Source organism: Pleurodeles waltl, chromosome 6 (genome assembly GCF_031143425.1).
Source record: "Pleurodeles waltl isolate 20211129_DDA chromosome 6, aPleWal1.hap1.20221129, whole genome shotgun sequence".
NCBI classification, from domain to species: Eukaryota; Metazoa; Chordata; class Amphibia; order Caudata; family Salamandridae; genus Pleurodeles; species Pleurodeles waltl.
This window is the reverse complement of record NC_090445.1, coordinates 1621592345-1621612158: the sequence shown is the minus strand read 5'-3', so window position 1 is coordinate 1621612158 and position 19814 is coordinate 1621592345. Positions and strand designations below refer to the sequence as shown.

The window sequence follows — 19814 nt, the reverse complement described above, 5'->3', positions numbered from 1 at the left end:
ATCGCTTGGCTGGAATGCAGTGACAATCACTTTGAGTTCACAGCATTCCAGGCAGTGTCAAGCTTCTGGGGGAAATTTGAATGTGGTCAGTTATGATCAGTTCGCTGCCTGAGGAGGTTGGATAAACATGCTACGAACCTAATAAAGGTCTATTAAGAATCTTTGAAGTGAAAAATGTATTCTTAACACTACCCTAGTGGCACATCAGGGCTGGCATCTGATAGTCTCTCAATCAAGGACCACTAGGTAAAATAAAAACTTACAAACAGGGATGTTGATGAAGAAGGGAAAGCAAAAAGTAAGAGCTGTGGTAGGCACAAAGAGAGAAAGAGGGAGCGAGAGACTAGAGAAATGTATGAAGAGAGAACAAGAGAGACTGAGACGGAGAAAGAGGGTGTGAGTTGGGAGGGGATAGGGCTGCAAAAAGATGAAAGGTTCAGACTAGAGTAAATACAACGAAGAAGTAGACAGAGAGGGGAAACAGTAAGGGAGGAAGAAATGTTGTGACTTATGTAGAATGATAACTGTAGGGAGAGAGTAGCAACACAAGGAAAAGAGAAGGAAATGGTTATGTAGAAATGGAAAGTGCAGAGTTATGGACAAACAAAAATCAGGAGAAGTGATGGAAGATTGGCACAGACATTGGCACTTCATTTCTGACACATTACACTGTAATATCGATGTAGGACTTCAATTGATTAGACACAAGACTTGAGTTTACTCCTATCAAAATTATATGACTCTTGGCAAACTACAGCTACTTCTTATAGAAGTTCCCCCTGCTCCGTCTCATTGGATGTATTCCCGTAGAAGCTCACCGGCCAGTCATAACAACTTAATGGGCCATGTGTATGAACACATTTTCCCATAGACACAAAATAGGTAAAACCCTTTGATACATCTGGCCCAATATGCCAGTACTAACTCACTGAGCTCACCGTTTGACTGATGCCTATTGATCTGCGGTAATATCCTTTGAATTTGGCAGATCACTCACTACAGTGCAGTACTTTTTCAAATAGTGCTCTAGATAAGTAACATTATAGTTTCTATACAGTAATTTTTCGGTTTTGGGACTCTAAAAGAGGGCGCCCCTAATGCAAGCAGCTCATAAGACTAACGGTGCTGCAGCATCCCAAAAGTAATTCCCTGCTTTGGCACATTACATTCTGGACTTTCTATGTTTTTTTTCAGAATTTGGCACTCTGCAGTGATGTTTTCCTATAGTTATTCAGTGGCTTTGTCACACTGCATTGTGTTACTTCCATACTAATTTAGTATATTTAACATACTTCATTGCAGCACGAGATATCCTAGTACCTCATAGTGTATTGTCGTATGCATATAGTAATGCTTAGAGTCAGCCCACTAACGTGCAGTAATGTTGTTTGTAGCCATTCTTTGAAATGGGCTTACAACAGTGCACCACCACTCGAGGCATCGTCTTAATGCACCACATTACAGAGAAGATAGCCCACAGGGTAGCACTGAATTTGACACACTTCAGGACACAACTGTGGCTTAACCAGAAGTTGAGAGATCTGCACCAACTCTGTTTATTGCACTGAAATGTCATAAGGAGAGGAGTGAGGTCCACTTGGGGGTTTTTAAGGAGTCAGTGATGGCCCTCTTTGTGGTCCACGAATGAGGTGTCAGTGCCATTTATTGTGTTACAGGCATGGTATTATTAGGAGTTCTCAATTGTCTGCACAGCCTCCAAGGGCTAGGGATAGCAATGCTAAGTGAATACCTAAACTGTTTCATCATGCTTTTAAATAAACCCACATCTCTGGGAGTAGTGCATGTCAGACCGAGAAACCCATATTCATCAATTGACTCTAATTCCAACATTCTGTATATCACATCGTACTCTGAAGTAAGAAAAGACGATACTTAGCTTTCCTTAAAAACCCTAAGCAAATGAATACCCTTTTCCTGAAGGCAGCATATTACAATGTAATGCTCTTGTAGAAAAAACTCTAAATTTGCTCCTGCAAGTCTAAGGGCCACTCTCTGAATTTACCACAAACCAATGTGGAACTCCAATACTAACTATCAGAAAATACTGCATTTAAGAGAAGTCCTCCTAAAGAAATTAATCCCGTTAAGATCGATATTTTGGACCTCGTCCTTCCAAATTTCTCGTTTTAATACAGAAAAATGAAATAATCCTATAGCAACGAGCTGCTTGCAAATGTTGCTGGTGGCATGTTCCATCACTAATGGATTAGGTATTATGCATTCCATAATGACTAGGTGTGGGTGTAACTTCCATACTTCCGCATAGAGCAATCTCCCAGAATTACCCAAGAATTCTGCAAGATTTTACGAAATTATGCAAGAAGAGTAATTCTGCGTTTAGTACTTTTTATTAGTGAAGAAACGCTCCCTCTTGTTCATAATGGACACGGGGATGCAATTTGCACTAAAAAACAGAGTTAACTGCAACAGAACACAAAAAGCAAGTAGCTGCGCATGCTTGATAAATGTGCGCTTGGCATAGGATTTTGTGACGACTTACTCCTGGCATTTAACACTACCTTCTTAGCGAAAAATGCACTTTTGCATCTAAAATGCACACGAAGATGCATTTTGGTGCTAAGAAATAGTGCTAAATTCAGAAGAATATGAATAGTGAGCAGCTGCTCGTCAACACTGTATGTGCTCTTGGGGTAGGATTTTCTCCAACTTACTCCAGGCATTTAGTGTTATTTTCTTAGCCCAAAGTGTGCCCTTGTGCCCAAAATGGACACAAGGATGCATTTTGTGCTTAGAAAGAGCTCTTAATGCAGCAGAACAAAAATAGTTACATGTTGTCCTACGGTAGGATTTTCCCTCAATTGTCCCAAGCAGGAGTAATTCCATAATTATGGGTAACTCTGCATCAAAAAGTCAACACAGAATTTCCGAAATTACACCAATTTCACTGGCGTAATTGAAATTCTGTCCAGGACTAATGATTGCCAAGTACAAGGCATGGACTTTTCATATGGTGGCACCACATGCTTCTGGCAATTCTGTGTCTTTGGCACCACATGCTTCTGGCAATTCTGTCTCTTTGGCACCACATGCTTCTGGCAATTCTGTGTCTTTGGCACCACATGCTTCTGGCAATTCTGTGTCTTTGGCACCACATGCTTCTGGTAATTCTGTGTCTTTGGCACCACATGCTTATGGCAATTCTGTCTCTTTGGCACCACATGCTTCTGGCAATTCTGTGTCTTTGGCACCACATGCTTCTGGCAATTCTGTGTCTTTGGCACCACATGCTTCTGGCAATTCTGTGTCTTTGGCACCACATGCTTCTGGCAATTCTGTCTCTTTGGCACCACATGCTTCTGGCATGCTGTGTCTTTGGCACCACATGCTTCTGGCAATTCTGTGTCTTTGGCACCACATGCTTCTGGCATGCTGTGTCTTTGGCACCACATGCTTCTGGCAATTCTGTCTCTTTGGCACCACATGCTTCTGGCAATTCTGTGTCTTTGGCACCACATGCTTCTGGCAATTCTGTGTCTTTGGCACCACATGCTTCTGGCAATTCTGTCTCTTTGGCACCACATGCTTCTGGCAATTCTGTCTCTTTGGCACCACATGCTTCTGGCATGCTGTGTCTTTGGCATGGTGTACACGAAGGAATGTAGGCAATTCTCAGAACTTGGTATATTATTGAGCTACCCAAGGCAGTGGATAGAATTTGGAAATACATCGTAATAGGTTGTTTGGGTTTCTTTTTGGCTGCATGCTCTGAAGTCTGGTCGAGCAGCAACTTGTGCAATGAGCATTCCTCTCATCTTTATTGTTTCTAGCCTAATTTCAACCTCTACATCGCTCATCTCGTTCTTACCTTCTGCTTCACGAGGGCTCCAATTTCCAGATGGACTGCAAGGCATCGGGGATGAGGCGTTGATGGCGTACTGTACCAGGACACGTCCCTCCAGACATAGATCACATGCTGATCCCACTTCTCTAGGAAGCCAGGAAAACGGGAAAATACATCACCTTAGTAACAGCAAAGGTTATGCGGGGAACGCCATTGAAAGTAGAGCAATAGCACAACAAAACACCACGAGCAACAGAATCAAACATGTATTGCTTAACCAGTTGGATATATTCAACCTGTTGTTGTAGGCTCCCTAGAAAAAAATATTTGTTAAATATTGACATCTTTAGTCCTCACTGAAATGATTCAAAATCATTCTTTCACTCTTTGGCGTTAAAGATAAAATATCTGTTTAGAAGGTGCATTTTAAATGGTTTCCAAACCTCTCGGTAGACACAATGGCTCATTTTGATGAAAAATCCACCATACTTTGTACCCACTCTCTCCTGTCTTACCTGGACATGCATACTGGTTGGAGAAACTTCGCATAGTCTGGTTGCTGAACACTGTTCACACCAAGTGGAACTCTTGGAGGCAGAAGGCATCATTGCATGGTTTTGGTTGAGGTCTCAAGGGCAAACTTTGCACGTTAAAGGACAACCCTTTGGTTCAAGGAGTGTTTAGAAGAAAGAAAAGCCTGACTCCATGCGTATCAGTTGTGATGCTGCCTTGCACCCAGTAATACAGTTTCAATAATACTACTGATAGGTGTTGGTTAGTGGTACTGCACTGGCAAGCATCAGTCAGATAAAGTTGAAAGGTTTAAGTCAATGACAACATAATTACACATACTGGCCACTCTTCCATTGAAGGACTCAATATTAGCATTCACTCACAAATAAGCAGTGGAGCAGGAGATGTGACATTTAATAGACATGCATGCAGTACAGCACCACCAGGAAAGGAGATTCCGAAACAAGCACTGAGCCCCTTCACTCCAATAATCACATAAATCATCTCTTCTATAAGTAAAGACATTTCTAAGTTTTTTGGAATAGTGCTTTATCTGAAGTTATAATTCAAAGAGGTGAAAAAGCTATTGAGAATTATGATGTCCATGTTGCTGCCACCGATAGTCAGTGGTGGCCTCTCAAAAGTGCTGCACATAGAGATTTGGAGGTGCATTTATTAATCATTAACCCAACGCAGAAAGGCAAGCAGAGTTGCTGCACTTCGTTGCGTGAAAGGGAAAGAGCAGAAATGCTCCATATCTACAACATTTCTGCTCTCTCCTTGGGCTGAAGGAATGTGTGCTGCATAGTCCCAACCCAGGACACTTTCTGCACTAAAAATTATATTTAAGAGAGTTTTTCCTCTTTCTCTTCCTCTGTGTACCGCAAAATGCAACACACGCTGAAAGAGGAGATAACAAGGAGAAATATAGATATTTGTTACGTCTCACTGGGGAAGACATAGCATTTTGACTCTTTCCAAGGTTAACTAGCTTTAATAAATTAAGAAATGCACCAAAATTCACGGTTGGATGCATGGGACTGCCCATGCTGCACCCATTAAATGCCTCTCCAGCTGAAATGTACCACAACGCAGTGCAAGCAGCTGCATTGCGTTACATTTTTGTACAAAGCCATGCAAGGCAGCGCAACTCACTAGCGCACATTGGCAGCAAAGCAGAACGACGGTTGCTGACACTTCCTGCAGCAGTTGCTGATTCGTCCAGAGTGCGTGATCAGGATTGAAGCAGCTTTACTTTTTCCACATCCCACGTTCATCTCAGTTGTTCCCCCATCCTGCTACAATTTTGTAAGAATCCTCGGAGGCAGAGGGGCTAGCACCCCCTCGACAGACTTACCTGTGCCCAACCAGAGACTCTGGGGCCCAATGTGCTGCAGCTGTGCCTGCTCAACACAGGGAGCCATGGTGTGTGGCAGAGCAAGCGGCGGGCCATGAAGGACATAGCTGAAATTGGTAAACTCTGTTTTTGTTCTTTGGATCACAAAGAGGGGGGTACAAGCAAGGCTCCAATCGCTAAGAAAACTGAACTTTGAATTATTGGTTCTTTATTTGTTTTCATTCCCCTGCGATGATCTGTAGTAGCGCCATCTGTGATTTAAAAATATAATTGTTCAGCACTGTCTCCTCTAATATTGCTTGCAAGGTTTTTTGTCTGATTAGCAACATTGAGAATGATGGTGACCCTGAGACCTCCAAGTTTAGAAAAGAATTGTGCATGGATACAGCTGCTTCTTTGTTTGCCATTGGCATGATGTGCCTCTGTGTATTGCTAAGCTCCTCCCTATTTTCCTTTGCAGTCCCTGTATTTGCCATAAGTCCATCATGCTTTCTGGCTTCCCTTCTTGCAACCCCTTATTATCTAATAGGGAGAATAGCTGGCATGAGGATGACAATCTTGGTTCTACTAAGAACTGGTTACAGTCCCTCAGATCGGGATTATTTATGGAAGGTAGACTCAGGCTCAGAGTCTGGTAACTTTCATTTGCCGTGCCACAAGGGATACTTGATACTGATGCCTCGAGTTGCGCTTGCCATTTTTAAAAATGTTTACACACAAAGTCCTTAATTGATTTAGTAACTAACGAACCACTAGCCTCACTCAGTGAAAGGCTTTTATTGGGATCATGCTTATTTACGCTTCTTCATGAGGTGTTTCTTACTTCATCCTTTTGTACCACCTGATTCCCTTCTTGGGTCATATTTCCAGCCACGATTGTTTCTCCCACCTGTTGGTGATTGTTCAGTGCTTGGCGAGTTCTACCTCTAGCCGGGGCCATTCTTACAGGTGCTACACTGTAGTCTGTCTTTTACTCAAGGGTTTATAGGCAAGTAACATTGTTCTCTGGCGGTTAAGGTCCAGGAAAAGAAAGAGAGGCCCAAGGTCCATTTGATAGATGAATGAAGGTCCATTATATGTGGAGGACAGAGAAGAAAATGGGTATGCTTGTGGTCAAAGGAGTTGCAATTAGTCGATTTCCCGATCAGACTATACCTAGAGAACCTAAAAACCTGGGCAAGCTTGTGATAGCCATCTGCCAGAGTTTTTTTAACAATTCTCTAATTTGTTAATACATGGCTTCTCTCTACATGTCTCTTTTTTGTCTCCCAAACTTTGCTGCAAGTACATTTTCCGTAGAACCACATCACTCTCATAAAGGATGTTTAGTGGCTTCTCCCTGGTGCCTAGTACACCCAATGAATACATGTCTGCTTTGAAAAATTGTCCTCACAGTGCTGAATGCCGATGTAACAACAACTGGATGCTTGTGTGAGGCCTCTTTGAAATCCATGGACCAACTTCAGAACTACCCCCCCTTCTGATCTTCTCTACAGGGGTACACTGTAGCGCAGATTACACTCTGTGTCGGTGTTTGGGTTCCTACTGATGGCATCTATTAAAAGAAGAGTGTTGGGGTCTCCTACTGAAGTCATAAACTTCATAATTTCAGTACTACATGATGTAATGTTAGGGTGCTGTATTACCCGTATATTACAAGTTGAACTCATAAAAATGAGGAACTAGCAGGAGAATCACAGTTTTTGGAGTGATTCGCAGATGTTTTTCCTTAATGCCGAGCTGTCTTCCAACGAGCTGTCCTGCCAGGACTTACCAGTTGAAACACGTCCTTGTAAAATGCCAAGGCTGCGGAATTATTGCATAAGTCAGAATTCAGATTCAACAGTGGCATATGAAAGGTGGTAATAACAAGCACAACATCGGAACACCAGAAACTGTATCATTATTATTTTTTTTTTACATTTTACCTGTGTTGAATATTTACCATCTGTCTAGAAGGGGAAGGATATTTTACTTTGCTCTGCTATAAAGACATAACCAGAATCATCTTACTGAACCAGATTTTTAGTGCAACTAAGCCTGAATGCACACCCTAAGCTGTCCTGCTATGCACCAGTGTTATTTTCTTAAAGTATTTTAGGAGGCATGAAAGACAAATTGGCCTGGTACAACCAATATGATTTCCACAGCTCACTTAAAGTTCTATATCTCATTAGGCACCACTGATTCCCAAGTGTGAGCTGTCCAACAAGTGATGACCACACAACTGACCTCAGAGCCTTTTAGCAATAAAGCCACAATGGAAAATTGGTGCCATGCTCACCTTTCAAAGAAGCGTCCATCGATAGGGGGGAACCATTCCAGGGTGACAGAGGTAGAGGTGCGGCCCACGACCTGTGGAGCCAGTGCCACCAGAGAAGGTGCTTTGGTAGGCTGCCAACTTTGGTACACAAGATCCAGGTAGCAGTGCATTCTCGCAACTTGATTGGGCGTGAAGGAGTTGGTGCAGTCATCATCTGAAAAAAGGAAAGAGAAAAGGAATTAGAGAGAATGGGGACAATGAAGAGAGAGAAATAGAGGGATGGCGAGAGAACACGGTTAAGATGGGGAGGAATTGCCAGTGAGAGAGAGAAAAAAGGAGAGAAACATGCAGCAGAAGAGAAGGAGGGAAGAGGAAGAACAACAAAAAGATGGAGAGAAAGGCAGATAGAGAGCAAGAAAAGGAGCGAAAGCATAAGTGTGAGAAAGAGGAAAAATGTGAGTAACGAGAAAGGGGGACAGAGAGACAGAAATATTAAGAAAAAAAACAGAGTGAGGGGGCAAGAGATAGAGAGTAAAAGAAAGAATGAGTGAGGCACAGGTGGATGTGGAGATTTAACCACAGGGAAAGAGAGAGGGATGTGGGTGGTGAGATTGAATGAAAGAGGGCCAGAGTGGGTAGGAAAGAGATTGTGAGAAAGGTGAGATAAAGAAGCCAAGAAGGAGAGACAGTGGGGAAGAGAGAAATCCATAAAAGAGATGACAGAAACAAAAGGGGAAAAAAATAAAGATGTGGAGACAGGTGGAGGAAGAGAGAAGGAAATTATCAGAAATTAAGAGAGACAAAGAAAAAGATGAAGAGTACGGAAAAGAGAACGAGATTGGGTAAGTATGAGTGAGAAAACAGAGAAAGAAAATAGAGAGAAGCAGAACGGTGAGAGTGAAAGAGAGAGGGGAAAGGAAAGCAAAAGAGAAAGAGCAATACAAGAGAGCATAGGGAGAAAAACGAGAAAGACAAAAAGCGAGAGAGACCGAGAGAAAGAGAGTGAGATAGCTAGAGATTAGATAGTGACAAATAGAGGAGAAGAGATGGGTGAAAAAGAGTGGGCGAGAGGTGGAGAGATAAAAAAATAAAAAGAAAGGGGGGTACAGGAAACAGAGAGAGAGGCGAGATAATTAGGGATGAAGAGAGAAAGAGAGTGAGAGAGAGCGGGGGCGGAGAGACAGAGACAGAGAGAAGAAGGACAGAGAGGCAGAGAGAGGAAGAATTACAACACGGCATTGCACACCCGGGGCTCCCCAGCACGCCCGCAGTTAATGGACTGTGAACGCATTAGCACACTCATCACATTTAAACGCAGGCGGATAAAGGAAGCTCAAGTAAAAGTTTCCTTTTGACAAGCCCTGGAGGTCAGAGCAAGGTCGGCCGCCAAAGACACAATTGGTATAACTCAAAAAGATGCCCTCCACCCCCTGCAGAATGTAATGAGGGCGCGTAAGGCTTCTATATCTCATACATATCCACAGTCTTTAGACTAAACGGGGCCCCTGAGGTGCAGGACCCCGGCACCGCAGACACTGCAGGGGTCCGCCCTTCACCCCCGCTTGGGAGGCTGGAGGTGAACAGTATATACAGCACTGCTGAGCATCACCTGATATTCACGGACGAATCTTACCTGTTGGTCGGTCCAAGGGTTGAGGCACACCACACTACAACACTGCGCCTACCCCCCTGCCTCTTACAGTTTTGCACCTCCTACCTCACGCTGCTCCTCTTCACGCTTCTTGTCACATTCTTGCAGCCTCTACCTCATAAAGGCCTCCCCACGCCGCTTGGTACAGCTGTGTATCTCCTACCTCCTGCGCCTCCTGTTCTCATTGCCACAGTTCTGTAGCTCCTACCTCATGCAGCTGCTGTCTACCCCACTTGCTACAATTATGTACATCCTACCTCACGCTACCACTCCTATCCACACTCCTATGTAGCTCCCACACAAAATGTTAGGGTCTTTGGGTTCCAGCCTTGTTCCTGTCCACGCTGCTTGTTTTAGTCTTGTAGCTCCTACCTCAACAGCGCCTCCTACCACGCTGCATGTTGACTTCAACCAGCTCCTACACGTGTGGAGTCACCCCTTGTTGCCCCTACCTCACACAGCCCAGTGTTTAACTTGTAAAATCATAAGTGCTGTTGCCCAAAGATTTCTCTTAGAAGCCCCAGGGGCGTTACTGGGGGGGGGGGGGGGGCAGGGAGGGGGAGAGGCTGCGGTTAGGGTTGGTACACCGCCCAATAAACGTGTTTTCTGACGAATAGTTGGGTACAGGCGCTTTCAGTTGGGTAAGGTGGGGTATCTGTCGGATTTCACCTCGGATATTTGCATGCACACACTGACAAAAGCATATACACTCTCTCATCTCTGTTTTAAAAGCCATAAAAATGTCGACTATTTTACAAAATATTTAGTTTCTCTCACTTAGTACTTCCACCAGTACGCATTTTTCTCCATTTCCATTGCCCCTTTTACTCCTCTCATGCTCCCCTCTTGTCGTGAAATGTATTTTAACAATATACACCCGCGTGATTGTTGGGCCATGGGAAGCGCACCCCACTCAATCTTACTGGCCAATCGGGTGCAGAATACCAAGGCCGCATAGTCTTGATTTAGTACCAATCCCCCAAAAAAGAATTCCAGCGGACCCCACCTGCAACCTCCAGCTCAAATTAAGCACTGCTGTTCCGGCCCACGCTCCTTTAACTTCAGCTGTCTGTATTCTTTGAATCCCCCTGAAATGTGTTAACACAGGAATTATTTCCACACGGACTATAAGCGGTCTCCTTCGAAGCCTGCTGTAAAAGTCCATAAATATTTCTTAAGGAAGTCAGACAGCGCCTAACATCCATTAATGGCCGCCATAAAGGAACAGTACGGTAGAGCCAGGCCAGACCACCGGGAAATGGAAGGAGGCTAACATGACCGGGACAGTGCGTCCACAGCAGCTGTCTGGGATCCTGGGATCACAGAGACCCTGGCACAGCCTTACCCTGTCGCGTATGGCCTGTGGGGGAGGGGTGAACTGGGGAGCATGGTGGAGTGGGAATCTGGTGTCTTACAGCAGAACAGAGCAAGAGAACAGGGCACCTTATACATATACACACACTTTGGTTTCTCCTTCACCTTTAAGAGCTCTCCCCAAGCGCCTCTCCACCCGACCACCTGCTCACAAACCACCTCTAGAAAAACTAAGCCAGACGCATATGGGGGCCATATTTAAGAGCCCCTACCGCCACTTTAGCGCCCCCATAGTGTCATTTTTTTTACGCTAAGGCATGGCTTTTTCCATGCGTAAAGTTTACAAAGTGGCGTAATGCATGCATTGCGTCACATTATGCCTGCGATTTCACTGCAACATTTTTGGCATCAGTTTTAACGCCTGCTCAGAGCAGGTGTTAAAATGACGCTCTTATAGAAATCTATGGGCCTCCTTGCACTTTGCTACACTAGGTTCAACATTTTTGACACTAGTGTTGCAAAGCGCAACAATAGCATCAAACATTTTGACGCATAGATTTAACGACTGCCATGGTGTGCTGTATGATAAAGACCGCGCAGCCATGCTGTCGTTAGGTGCCAGTAAGGGGGAACAGAAAAAGTGGCGCATCAGCTCTGATGTGCCACCCTTTCTTAAATATGGGCCATGGAATCTGAATTTTCCAAGAATCCGAACCCTATATTGTCATGTCCTTCTGAAGTACAGAGGCCATTGAAGAGATAGAAAGAGGCGCACAGAAAAGAAGACCGAAACCATCTTTTATTATTTCACTACTATAAATATAGCCCGTGCTTTATTTATGAAATAATAAGTGTTGCGGCCCAAACTTTTTCTCAGAATTCCGTAGCCAATGCTGCTGAATGTTGAGGCTGCCCAATACCAAGGCCGCAGTCTTTATTTCACCTTTATTCTAACACATGCATCTCTCGCCCACCACCATGCACTCCCTGTCCCTCTGTCTCACTCTCGCAGGCTTTTTTATCCCTGCTTTCACCCTTGGTCACTGTTTGGACGTCTTTCGTTTCCTCCTTCTTTCTCTAATGTGTGTTTTTCACTCTCTTGTTCTGGGTCAAAGTCTAATGATGGAAAAATAAGTTCTGGTTCCAAAGAAGGGTGCTGTGGTGAGCCCCACCTGCACCCCAAACTCAAATTAAGCACTGTATATCATGCACATTTTGCTGTAACTATGATTTTGGAAGTCTATCGTGGACGGTACCTTCTTGCTCTCATTTTGGCATTACGAAATAGGCAAGGTTCTGATTGTGTCAGTTATCTGTAGTGTCAGTAGAAATGTTGCTATTCTGTTTGTTTTTCTTATTTTTTTATATTTTTACGAAAAAGGTTACTAACAGTTGACATGTCAACGTGTTATTGTGATTAGTGGGTGTGGCTGGAAGTTTTGCTAGAGCAGTTGAGTGCTGTTTATGATATATAATTTGCTCCTTGCCCAAGAGGTCCTTGTGTGAGTTAGTTCAAATTTAAAAGTATCTTTATTCGGATTACACAAAATGCATAAAAGAATAATCTACATAAACAACATAGACAAAATAAATAATTATAATCGTCCATATAAACATCATCATGCACATCAGTTTGTTCGACGGGCAACCGTAACGAGATCCCACAATGATCATTTGTTAGTACATGGATATGGTACAATAATTAAGCCTAAAATCACATATCAAAAGTGCAAATGCCTACTGCGGTAAAAACGCTAAAAATCATTTATTTGAGGTTTTCTACAACCCCAGACAAGTCATAATATTCAAATGAATGTCCAATTTGTTATGGTAAATTAAAATGCAGACCAATATCAGGCCTCTTGATAGCTCAATGATTCTAGGTGTTTCATTTCCTTTCTTCTCCTCACTGACAATTTAATATAGGTCAGAACTGTACAGCAAGAATAAGCATTATTTGAGTCACATAGACTTTTAAAAGTCTCTTGATGGTATATACGCTTTGCTGATAGGGACAGTGGGCGCAAAATGCGCGATCTAATATCTTCTTAGAATTTCCAAAATACCATTAAATGTAATGTTGATTGACTTGCCTACCCATCACAGGGGCACTTGAGTAATTTTCCTGCCCATCCCTCAATTTTTGGAAGTGCGACTACAAGATGTAGAGTCGATAAACGTAATCTGGTTACATAAAATCTATCTTGTGGTTTGGTCAGATTGATTAAATACCATGAAAGCCCTTGATCTAGTGGCCCTTGGAAGTATCGTGCTATGGTCGGTTTTATTATTTCACAGCTTTCTCTATCTGCCTCCCTCTTAGCCATGTAAATACTTTTTAATTCTTCTTTGCTGTTTTGAAGGATACCAGCAGGAGCTGTGACACTCAGATTATCATCTATTTCCTGTAATAATTTATTCACATGTTGCAGCCATGGGATTTTCCCATAATGTTCAAGATCCAGGCTGTTCCTGATTGTGTCCCTGGTGAACTTTGTGCCAGACTTGCTTTGTGCCAGATTTATATAGTTTAAGCCCTTCTCTAACAGATTTCCAGTCTAATTTATGCACAAATCTGAAAATTGCCTCAGAGGCTCTTAAAAATTTAACCTTTATGACGTTTATGTGTAGTCCCCAGAGTCCCTCTTGTTAAAAAAATACACCTAAATAACTGAAAGCAATTTCGGTCCAGCGACGTAATGCGATTTCCTCTGTTTTTTCCCTTTCCACATGACATGGTATACGTCTTTTTGAGGTTCAATTTTAAGTCTCTGCCTTCCATAAAAGCCACACATTTATCGATCAGGCACTTTAAACAGTTTGTGGTCCGCGACAGCAGCACTGCATCGTCTGCATAAAGTAAAATGCCGACTCTGGGTTCATCAGCTTTAAAACTCTGCAGCCACTCGTCCACCCTAACATATAATGAAAATATATAGGGCTTGAATGCAACCCTGGCTAATTCCTCTTGTCAAGCACAACTTTGGTGTGCATTCTCCATTCAGAGATGCATACATCTATGACAGACGGCCATTAGTGTCAGCGTGGGCGACCATTCCCACTAATGTTTGCCACATTTTGGCATGATTGACAAGGTCAAACGTGGTGGTCAAGTCAGCAAAACACAGATGTATTAACCCTTTGCGTGTTATAGTGTATTTACTAATAATCAGCTTTGAATTAATACACTGTTCTGCCTTGCAGATGTCTTGTCTGAAGCCCTATTGAGAGTCGGTAGGCACGTGGTTTTTGGTGGCCCAGCTTTCTAGCCTTTCTAATATGACCCTGGCCATTAACTTAGCAGTTGTGTCTAGTAAAGAAATTGGGTGATAACACTTAGCATCTCCCCTATCCCCCTTTTTAAAAATCGAGACTATAATGGTTTCACTCCACATTGAGGGGAGATGCCCTTGTTCTGCTGCATTGAAGACCTTGGTCAGAATGGGCACCCATAGTGGCAGTTGTGACTTAAATGCATCAATGGGAACCCCATCTGGGCCTGGGCCTTTCCCGTTTGAGGCTTTTTCTATAGCTCAGGCAACTTCATCTTGGGCAATTGGACATAGTGATGTAAGTACTGCAGACTGATGATCATCTCGGGGAAGGACAGTATCTCTGCCATTTGGATTGAAAATCCCTCCGAAGTGAGTGGTCCAATCCTCTGGGGGAAATGACACCTCCACATCTGGCTGGGAGTTATCTTTAAAAAATGGAGAATTAACTATTTTGCAGAACAACACAGTGTCACCTGTTTCTGCTGCCCATTTAAGACTAAGCCATGTCCGTTCTTGTAGTTTTTTTCCCTGATTGATATTGCCATTTTATAGGACTTTCTTAGCCCTTTTATCAGTTCTCTATTTCTAGGGTCAGTCTTTAGAGAATTTCTTAAGTCCTGATTTGCCTTTGAGCAATGTCTATCAAACCATCCACAAATCTTTTCTGTTTTACTGGGGTTCTTTTGTGGGACTTTTCATTTGTCAGCAATGGCTACAGTGATAGTTTGGAAAGCTGCCAATAACCTAGCATGATCAACCCCTACATTTGGTTAAGGTAATAAAAGCCTCTAAATTTTCATGTACAACCATTTCCACAATTGCAGTTTCAATTGTGCCTGCCCAGCTCAAACTGGCGCCATTTCTACCAGATGATTCAATGGGCAATGCTAGCTTATACCCAACCAGATTATTTGTTATAAAATTGAGAGTAAGCTTTAGCACAGAGTGATTGCTAAGATTAGAGGGTTCTACCTTTAAGGAATTTATCACATTTAAATTACTTGCAGAGATTATTATATGATCAATTGTTGAACATCAGCAGTTCCCATGAAATGTGGGCAGCAACGCCCTATTCCCTTCACTGTCCTGCTCAACTAATTCCAAATTTAATTTCTACATATTTTCATTTATAGATTCCCCGTAGGAATAATAGGGAAAGTGCAGTCGGCCTTCCTCAAACCAATCTGTGTACCCATATACCTCGCTTGATGAATATAGGCACTTATCGATGTTAAAATCTCCCACCCATAGATATGCATAATTCTTATCTCTTCTGAAAGCTCTTTCCCTAAGTCCATAGGGACTGCACTTTGTGTGCTTTTAAAAACATTGGTGTAATTCTTTATTAAAAATACCGCATAATTCTGATCTACAAATAAGAGAACCAATTGGAAGTAAGGAGAAATAGTAAAACATTTTTTGATGACTATGGGACCTGTGGTCGAAATGAGTACTGCCAGGCCACCCTTTGCCCGCCCGCCGTTAGAAGGGATTGCTGGGGTAAGTACTGAAACAAAACCATCAACGTGGAAGTTTTCTTGGTGCCCAGTTTCTTGTAGGCATAATATCAGTGCTGAGGTAATGGTTTTTACCTGGCCTGGATGCCTTAGTATAGATTTAACTCCTGCGGTGTTCCAGGATTTAACAACCAAACCATTCATGATTTTAGGTGTAATTCCCCCTTACTACTTCCCTCTCAGTAATCCCCAGCCACTACATGCCGCTGTATAAAATCTGGCCTTGTTTGCACCTCCTTCAATCTTGATCATTTAAGGAGGCAAGGGGATCAAACCTATTTGAAGTGTTTACGGGGTGTAATGATGGGAAGTTAGTGTCGGAAGGGCTACATAATTACAATTGTAGGTCTGGCCCACTATTTGGGGTAATGATGACCAAAAACTGCCTGAGAAATACTGGATACTGGGAACACCTTTTTGGAGAGGCTATGGGGCCAATAACAATAACCTAACAGAAGCCCTCTGATCTTATCCATAGGGATTGATTACGGCCTAGTCAGACGATTAAGCAGCATCTCAACTATTCAAGAGTGACTAAAATGTATTACAACACAACCTCCTAGGGCATCTTTTGAATGGATACCCAGCTAAGGCACCCTCCTTACATGTATCACTTCCTGTACCAAGTCCCCTGTTCATCCTCAGTTATTTTTGAGCTAGAATCTCACCTTATTTTTTAAGGCCAAGTGGTCTTCTCTACTCCGTGTTGGCAACACCCGGACATCTTTGAGAATTATTATAGAAGGGGTACATTCTGGGGGTAATTGAGATAGTTTGGCTAAAGTAAATCATTAGGAGAGGGTAGTATTTTAATGGCCAGGATTATCAGCAGAGACCCCCTTGTCATAGCACTGTTCCGTTTGAGATGACTTTGTTGAGTTTCTTGCCTTCTTCCTCCTTATTGTCAGGTGGACCTGTGGTGCCTGATCCTGAGAGTATGCCAGAGTAGTTTCCCTGTGAAACTTTGTGCAACCTCCCCCCCCTCCCGTGCTGTAATGCCTACAGCACGTTCAAGCAGCAGGTGCTAGGCTTGCCCCATTCCCACCCATGCCAGGCTTCAATATCCACTTCTGTGGATACTCCTCATTGGATCCCAATGACAAGTCTCTCTGCATTGTTCACCGGACTTTTCATCGATCTAGAACACTGTTTCTACAGCAGAAATTCGAGCACTATTTTCTTCAGGGAATTCTGCGGTCTTCTAATGCCAATCTGATGTGTATGTAAATGTCAAGTTAGGTATAGAAAACGAATACATACTTACTATTGTATTTTAGTCCTCAGTGTTATGGCTCAATATTCAGTACCCACACCACTGGTTCGGTATAAGGACAGCTGTTTAACTTGTTCTGTTGTTGGATGATCCATACTGTCAGGCAGGGCATGTATAGTTGTTAACAATACACAACCCATCTACATTACAATCTCTACTGTGTTGGATCTCCAATGTGTTGTGTCGAACGATTGCATGCATGCTGCTGGGATAAAGAGTGGCAGAGATGAGAGATAGAGGGTCATAGGCTACATTTCAGGAAGATAGAAAGGCAAAAGGGATGGAAAAAAATAAACTTTGCAGGACTGAGTAGGGATGGGGGAGAAAAGTAGAAAGCAAGATTGGTAAACCAACAGTGAACGAACAAAAGATTGGGCTAGAAGAAAAAATAGTCACAAGGACAGAAACAAACAGTACAAAGGGAGTTAGTATAAGTGAGAAAAAAGAGACCGAGAGCGCTGTGTAAATCAGATGTGAGAGAAATGTAAAGAGATGAAGGGAGAGACTTGGGTTGATTGGAGATGTTCGCAAGACAGAAAAAGAGAATGTGAAAAGATGACAGAGAGGGTTTAAGGGGGACAGTGTGAGATGAAGAATTAGAGAAAAAGTCAGGCAGTCAGAGAACGAGAAGAAGTGTAGGTATAGAGAGCGAGTTCAAAAGATAAAGTGATGCGCATAAGAGCAAGATCAATAATGGAATAAAGTGGAAGGAAGCGTGGGAACTAGGAAGGTACTGGAAGTAAATGGAAGTAAGAGAGGCAGGCTAGACAATATCAGCTGTTGTACAGCACACACTAGGTCAGATATGAAGGTACAAGGGTGTAGTAACAGAAAGGAGCAGTATTGATGTCTGGGCTCATATCCCAATACTTTCTTGCAATGCGTAGCCAGGCCTCCCATTGTCTACTTGGCTCTGTGGGGGCAGCTGTCAGTCCAGGTTTACCCAGTGGGTAGCAGTTTGTAGTCAGAATCAGTGCATCACAATTGTAATCACAGCAGGCATTTAAGACAAATATTCATGCAGAGGTATTCTGCACATAAAACAAGCCTTTTTCAATACATCTCTAAAACAACACATTACAATGGTAAAAACTCAAGTCAACCTCGAGCTGCAGGAACTTTCGGTGCTTGACATGGAAGGGGACATGGATGTACGTTACCAGTAGGTCCAGGGATGTCACATAATCCCCTGCATCCACGAGCTGCAGAATCTCCTGTAAGGACAACCTCCTGAAAGACTGTTTCTTGATTAATTTGTTTAAGAGCCTCAAGTCCATTAGTTGTCTCCACTTTACTGACTTCTTTTTTATGAGAAAGAAGTTGGAGTAGGATCCCTTGTTGCGTTGACATAACAGAACGTATCCTTGGATAGAAGTAAATTAAATTCCTGCTTCAGCAGAGAGAGGTGGCGATTCAGTGTTTTGCATGGTGAAAAATTTGGTGGCTTTAGACAAATTTCAGGGTGTGACCATGCTGGATTACCTCTAACACCAATTTTTTGAAGAGGTGCTCTTCCATCGATTGTAAAATTTGGAGAGGGGATTTCCAAATTGTTGAGGTGGGACTGAGGCGACTAGTGCCTGGGATATATCATTTTCTTCTAGAACTGTCCTGAGACTTTCCTCCAGCTGAAGAGATGACAGGTCAAAAGTTTACAGATGAAACACGGTGACTGAGCACAGCTCAGGGAGACCCCCTAACCCCACAACATGTGGTAAAACATCTGAGGCATGGTGGTTCTGCAGGGGCTGAGTGCTTCAGGGTCTCTACTCTGATTGGTTGAAGTTTGGATGCATTAAAACAATGTGAATGGGCTAGCAATGCCTATTGTTTTCAATGTGATTGCTAATGCGTATGTATTAGCACTGCTTTTTTATTACTGTTACCGTGGGACTCCCACCATGATGACAGTGCATGTGAATCTATGAAAGATACAATACTGGAGAACTTCATGTTGCCAGACTTTTTATTTTTTTTAAATATATTTTTATTAACATTTTGTTTTTACACAGTTTCATATTTGTTCATTTTACATGCATTTTTTGCTTATACTGTTGTATTCCTCTTTTTGCTCAATGTTTGCACTCTTTATTATCGTTGGTCTTAACATTTTTTATTCAATAAATTATGCACATTTACTTGTTAAAGTATATTTCCTTTCTGCAATTCGTTACTCTGTGTAATAAACAATCAAACAACAAACTTGGACCCCTTCTTTCTTGTAACTTGGGAGGGTGGTGCTCGGGGTTGGATACAGGAAGGTAAGGGTGGTGGGAGGGGAAGAGGAAGGTGAGGGGGAGGGAGAACCCGAGGTATGCGATGTACAATTTCTATTGGCAATCGTTTTGAGTTAGTTGGAGGTAGGGAAAGGAGGAAGGGGAGAAAAAAGAAATTCAAATGACCCCAAACGGTCAACTTTACGGCTTTGTGCAAATGGCTTTTGTGATTGCTAGCTTGAAGATACTATTATGTGCCCATTTTTGAGTGAGGGAAGATGGTAATCCAGGGCGCACCGGCGCACCGTGGAGGTGGCGTGACACTCACGTTGCTTACTATTATTGTCAGTGGATCAGGAGTCAGAGGTCCAACTGTCCTCCCACCTTTACTCTTGGTGCGATCTGTGTGTGGCTAGGGTCTGTTCTTGGGTGCCTGTCTATGTGCTTCCACCATTTGGTTCCATCCTCGGTGTGGATTGAGTTGCACTGGTTTCTCCTACTGGGCTTGCCAGCCTCTTATTTATACTCTCCCAGCTCGTCATTAAATTCTCCCACCCCGGGGCTATAGGAACCTGGTGAATATTTCTGGCTTCCTCTGCTTTTAGGACCTGT

At 42.9% G+C, this 19814-nt stretch overlaps 1 protein-coding gene across 1 annotated transcript in view; it reads right to left on the bottom strand.

The window, feature by feature from the left end:
- PAPPA (pappalysin 1) overlaps nucleotides 1-19814 on the bottom strand; it is a 572334-nt gene that overhangs the window by 328559 nt on the left and 223961 nt on the right. Inside the window, exons 5-6 of the mRNA XM_069241521.1 lie at nucleotides 7978-8170; nucleotides 3848-3969 (exon numbers count right to left, since the gene is read on the bottom strand). Coding sequence (XP_069097622.1) covers nucleotides 3848-3969; nucleotides 7978-8170 — 315 coding nt within the window. The remainder of the gene's footprint in view (nucleotides 1-3847; nucleotides 3970-7977; nucleotides 8171-19814) is intronic.